The sequence below is a fragment of the Hyposmocoma kahamanoa genome, unplaced genomic scaffold (assembly GCF_003589595.1).
Source record: "Hyposmocoma kahamanoa isolate Upper Pololo Valley unplaced genomic scaffold, ASM358959v1 94, whole genome shotgun sequence".
NCBI lineage: Eukaryota > Metazoa > Arthropoda > Insecta > Lepidoptera > Cosmopterigidae > Hyposmocoma > Hyposmocoma kahamanoa.
Window position 1 is genome coordinate 5,629,923 of NW_020654878.1, and position 5,759 is coordinate 5,635,681.

The following is a 5,759-nucleotide window of genomic DNA, read 5'->3' on the forward strand; positions in this document are numbered from 1 at the left end:
AATTGTCAAAGTGGTTCTACTATCAGAGTATCAATCAAAGAATATTTTATTCACTTTTACTTCATGAAATATTAGCTATTAAAAACTTAATTATTATCATTATATCATACTTATTATTTATTTATCGAATTCATTTTTCAGGTAGCTTGGTTTATAAATCCATACTCACATTCAAAGGTAACCGTTTAGGTATAGTTAACGGATACACTTATAATAATCACAAAAGCATGACGTCACAACAATCATGTTTAGACGAAAACAGATTATTTTTAAATCATGGTAGGTACATACATTGACACAAGATACCTGATCCCCCAAGCCTACTTTGTGGACATTTTAGTTGAGCATATTAATGTGGAAAACAGTGCTAAATAAATGTAATCTTTACCCTGTAAGCCGTTAAATTTATTTTGGTATGACTTCCTGATCGTGTCATTAGTGAATAACATTGTAAGAAAGTGTTGAAACCAACTTGATTTTTAACGTATAGTTATCGATAATATATAATAGATAATCGAGTAAGGACATTGCGGTCAAGAATTGCTTTGCAAGTTGAGGCGGAGCGTGGTTTGAGTCACATAATATATATAATATATATATATATATATATATATATATATATTACATCTGGCTAGGTGTAATGAGTGTCATTAGAATGTTAGATTCTTGATTTGAACCACCGCTCACAAACATTAAGCGATTGAAATTAAAGTTAATTTCGTGCGTAATTCAACAAATGCTTTATTTTATTTTTCTCAATTATAATTAGTAAATAACTTAAAACTACTTACAAATAAAACCTTAAAATTGTGATTTGTTAACGTATTTTAAACTGAAACAATAACATTCATTGAAAGAGTGCTCGTGAAATTGAACAACGGGTTTTAGTAATTTGCGGTCCATACACCATGCTGCTTGTTTACACGGATGTTAAGTAACGAAATTTAATATTGGCTTTAAATAAAAATGTATCATCTTAACGTTTATTATTTTTACGCACTCATATTATTTTAAGTCGATATGTCTAAGCCAAAGTATTTTTAATATCTGGAATTACTTGTAAAAGACTACATCTCCTGGCAGAAAAATCAGTGTTGATGACAATCGGGTAAACAACATTTTATAATCAACGTGGTCATATGCACTGTTCTGTGGTGATATAACAAATATTGCAGGATGCAGAACATAGGAGAATTCAGGCAAAGATGATTAAGTGTTAAGTCAATTTCATTGTAATGATCTTATTCTATTTACTTTCATCCTGTACTTTGAATTAAATTTTCCAACACAATGCGTTGTTTTTATCACACTAATCAATAATCGTAACTTGCCATTTTATGGATATATAAGTGGAATAGATTTATTAATGTAAAATATACTACTTTGTCCCCAAGGTAACAGCGGAAGGAGTGTCTTTTGGAAATTCTATGAGAAGCTTGGATCGACTAGACAACGTTGCAAACTTTGCTTCAAGATATTGAGTAGAAACATCGCCAGGCATTTGCGTTTGAAGCATCCTAAAGTTTATCGAAAAATGCAAGAAAAAAAAGCCTGTTTGAAAAAGAAAAAAAGACCTGTTTTCGGTGAGCACCTTTAAAGCACGAATTGAAGTTTACATTAATGATTTCTTCTAATACGTTACATTTTTTTAGGTAGACCAAAATCAAACTTATGTTGGGCAAAAAAATACTGCAGCAATATTGGTGGCAGAAAGTATCAGTGCGACATTTGTAGCAAAATACTAACTCTGCCAGTTGGGCTCTTTGGTAATATGAAGCGTCACATTCGTAGCAGACATCCTCGTGTTTATGATAAGGAAATGAATGATGTGGTTGGTACCAGGATCGAAAATGTAGATATCCCGGCTTCTGAGACCAAAGAGTATTTAGAAGACGTGGAACGAGTAAATACAACAAATAAATCTGAAAGAGGAGGTGATGATGATTCCGACCAAGAAGAAGCAGAATCCGAATTAAAACAGGACGGTAGTGGAACCGTGTTGAATGAAGCGAATTCCAATTCTGAAGAGAAAATTAAAAATGTTTGTACTAAAAGTGTTTCGGAAAGAAGTAAGTATCAATACAATGTTTGTTATCGTGTATTTGTTTGTGGAGATATGTGTATTGTTACTTTGTCCTTAGCATTTACTAAAGAAAATGTTTAATATCTCAAAGTGATTTGTTGAGAGAGAATTTATTTGTAAAAAGCCTGTTTGCGGTGAAAACCGTTAATACACGAATTCAAGTCTACATGAATGATTTCTTATATGTTATATTTTTTTAGGGACACCAAAATCAAACTTATGTTGGGCAAAGAAATATTGCAGCAATATTGGTGCCAGAAAGTACCAGTGCAACATTTGTAGTAAAATATTAACTTTGCCAGTCGGGCTCTTTGGTAATATGAAGCGTCACATTCGTAGCAGACATCCTTGTGTTTATGATAAGGAAATGAATGATGTGGTTGGTACCAGGATCGAAAATGTAGATCTCCCGGCTTCCGAGACCAAAGAGTATTTAGAAGACGTGGAACAGTTTACAACAAATAAATCTGAAGAAGGAGGTGACGAGGAATCAGACCAAGAAGAGGCAGAATCTGAATTAAAACAGGCCGGCAGTGGAACCGTGTTGAATGAAGCTGATCCCATTTCTGAAGAGAAAATTAAAAATGTTTGTGCTAAAAGTGTTTCGGAAAGAAGTAAGTATCAATACAATGTTTGTTATGGTGTATTTGTTTATAGAGATATGTATATTGTTTCTGTGTCCTTAGCATTTACTAAAGAAAATATTTAATATCTGAACGTGATTTGTTGAGATATAATTTATTTGTAAAAAGCCTGCTTGCGGTGAGAACCGTTAATACAGGAATTGAAGTCTATATTAATGATTTCTTATAAGTTATATTTTTTTTAGGGAGACCAAAATCAAACTTATGTTGGGCAAAGAAATACTGCAGCAATATTGGTGGCAGAAAGTATCAGTGCGATATTTGTGGTGAAATACTAAATCTACCAATTGGGCTCTTTGGTAATATGAAGCGTCACATTCGTAGCAAACATCCTTGTGTTTATGATAAGGAAATGAATGATGTGGTTAGTACCAGGATTGAAAATGTAGATATCCCGGCTTCTGAGACCAAAGAGTATTTAGAAGACGTGGAACGAGTAAATACAACAAATAAATCTGAAGGAGGAGGTGACGAGGATTCAGACCAAGAAGAAGCAGAATCCGAATTAAAACAGGACGGTAGTGGAACCGTGTTGAATGAAGCTGATCCCAATTTTGAAGAGAAAATTAAATATTTGTGTACTAAACCTATTTCGGGAAGAAGTAAGTACCAATACAATCTTTCTTATCATATATCTGTGTGTGAAAATATGTGTATTGTTACTACATCCTTAACATTTGTTTAAGAAATTGCTTTATAAAGTGTTCACATTTTCTTTTTAGAAAGAGCATGGAATCCTTTGTGGAATTTCTTTGAAGTGATTGAAGATAATCATTGGTACATGTGTTTGGGTTGCCACAAACTGATATCGATTTACCCTCACAGTGTCCGTAATTTGAAGCGACACGTCAGAACGCAGCACAAGAAACAGTACGAATACATGATGAAATATTTGACATCGCGCAAAACTTGTATTGAAAGTAAGTAATTGCCGTAGATATTATTATTATAGAAATTAAGAAGCAAAACTTTGTAATGAAACGCATGGTTTCTTTAGAGCAGGCTTGCTACTGAGTGGTTTCCATTGTATTGGTAATGTCCATTGAACTTACTCTCATAACTAGGGCTCGGATAAATATGCGATATAAACAAAATATGTACGTACATATAATGCGGGCAAAAAATTCTGAAATGAGATAAAAACATGTAGATAAATACAACTTTTTTACAAATAAACAACAATTAAAATCGACAATTTTATTCTTCGTTACTCTCTTTTGCATTCCTCTTATTGTTAATTTTATTTTATTTTATTTAGGATAACAGCAGCCATACTTAATACAATTCTAACCTTAACATACGTTTAACACTTTTTGGATATGTCAATTACAATTATCCACTAAAATAATTATTGATAATGGAGGTATTATATTAAGAATAAAAACAAAAAATAAGGATAAAAATTTTAAATGAAATTGAATAACCTGTCTCTTATAAAAGAAAAACAATACGAGGAAGTGAGAGAAAAAGAACATTAAAATAAGAACAATACAGATTAATAATTATATATATATAAAAATATAATGCATACATATAATACATTAAACATATATACACAACACTATTATATATTTAATATAGAAATATATAACGTCATACTACCATTTTGTAAAAAACACAATTATATGTATTTTTTTATTTCTAAATTTAAACTCCGATCGTAACAACGCTTTATACTCGTATTGGCTTGAATGATCTTTTGATGTCACAGGATGTGACTGGAGCTTTTTTTTTTTTTTGTTAATCCGGGGGAATCTGCAGCCTGCTAACTTAACTTTGCATAACTTCGCAAGTGAGTATGGCACGTCCAGGTTGCCTTCTAATCTTCCTCGCCGTACACTGTTAATATTTTTTAGTATATTAAACCATCTGTGCTCAGCGACCGGTCTGGAAATCTTCGATATATATTTCCAACTTGAAACGCTATGGTTGTTTATCCGTCGGTATTTTTAAGTAAGAGAAAACACAAAGCTATTTAATTTTCATATTTGAGAAGCCACAGGTACGTAAAAAATAACACGCGAAAATATCATGTAATATTGAAATTTTTGATTAATGCAAGTTTTGTAAAGCAATATAGCTTAAACATATATAAGGAAAAGTATGGAAAATAGAAGTCACTTTTTTATTCAAAATATCATTATTTATATACAAAACAAATTAAGGAATGTCAATTATTTAAATCCAAAATTTGTAATTACTAACGACCTATTAATCCGGATCCTACGTATAACATAATTGCGAACTTTGGAAGATTAAAATTATTATCCTTGTATTCAGCTTCTTAGCCATAGAAATATGATCTTCTCTATTCCAGAAGCAGAAGAAGAAGCACCACTTAGCTTTGACAAATACTATTTCGACCTTGAAAGCGAAGGACAGTACAAATGCAAGGAATGTTCAGAAGTAATACAGAGCACCGAAGAAGACCAGTGGTCCTTATTTAACCACATCAAAGATAATCACCCAGACCAGATATTGGCGTATCAGGAGGAAGAAAATGCTGAATACAACATTGTGATTCTCAAAAATGATGATGTTACAACGATTGGACAGTGAATTTATGGATTTTCGTTAAAGGTTTTTGGATTGATTACGTTCTTACAAAGGATGCCTGTGTAGTACTCGTATATTATGTGCGTTAGTATATTAAACTAAGTGTTTTCATAGGTTTAGGTCTTAGGTTGGTCAGAGCAAAGACGATTTGTTTAATTGAGGAGTTTCGGATGGTTCAAACTCACGGCGTGCTTTGCGTATTCAAATACCTCCTTAAGGATTTTTTAGTAGCAGTAGCGCATGGGACTTGTAAAGTTATGTCTCAGGGTGTCGAGCGCAGTGGCAGTGCTCCTCAGATCTTTGTGATTTGAAGCTCTGAGTGGTACTGCAACTGTTATGGATAGGCGTGTCGCTTACCATGAGGCGCAGGACTTGTTCGTCCCGTCACTTAGTTATTATATGAGAAAACAATTATAAAATATATTATATTATATTATTATTACTTATTTACCGAATTAATTTTTCAGGTGGCTTGG

The 5,759-nt window shown here is 32.5% G+C and overlaps 1 protein-coding gene across 1 annotated transcript; it reads left to right on the forward strand.

Moving 5' to 3' along the window:
* Nucleotides 1-3,022: 3,022 nt before the first annotated feature.
* Nucleotides 3,023-5,551, forward strand: LOC113238025. The gene is made up of 3 exons (XM_026474750.1): nt 3,023-3,329; nt 3,450-3,647; nt 5,045-5,551. The coding sequence occupies exons 1-3, from the start codon at nt 3,032-3,034 to the stop codon at nt 5,284-5,286; spliced, it is 738 nt and encodes a 245-aa protein (XP_026330535.1). The 5' UTR covers nt 3,023-3,031; the 3' UTR covers nt 5,287-5,551.
* Nucleotides 5,552-5,759: the final 208 nt, after the last annotated feature.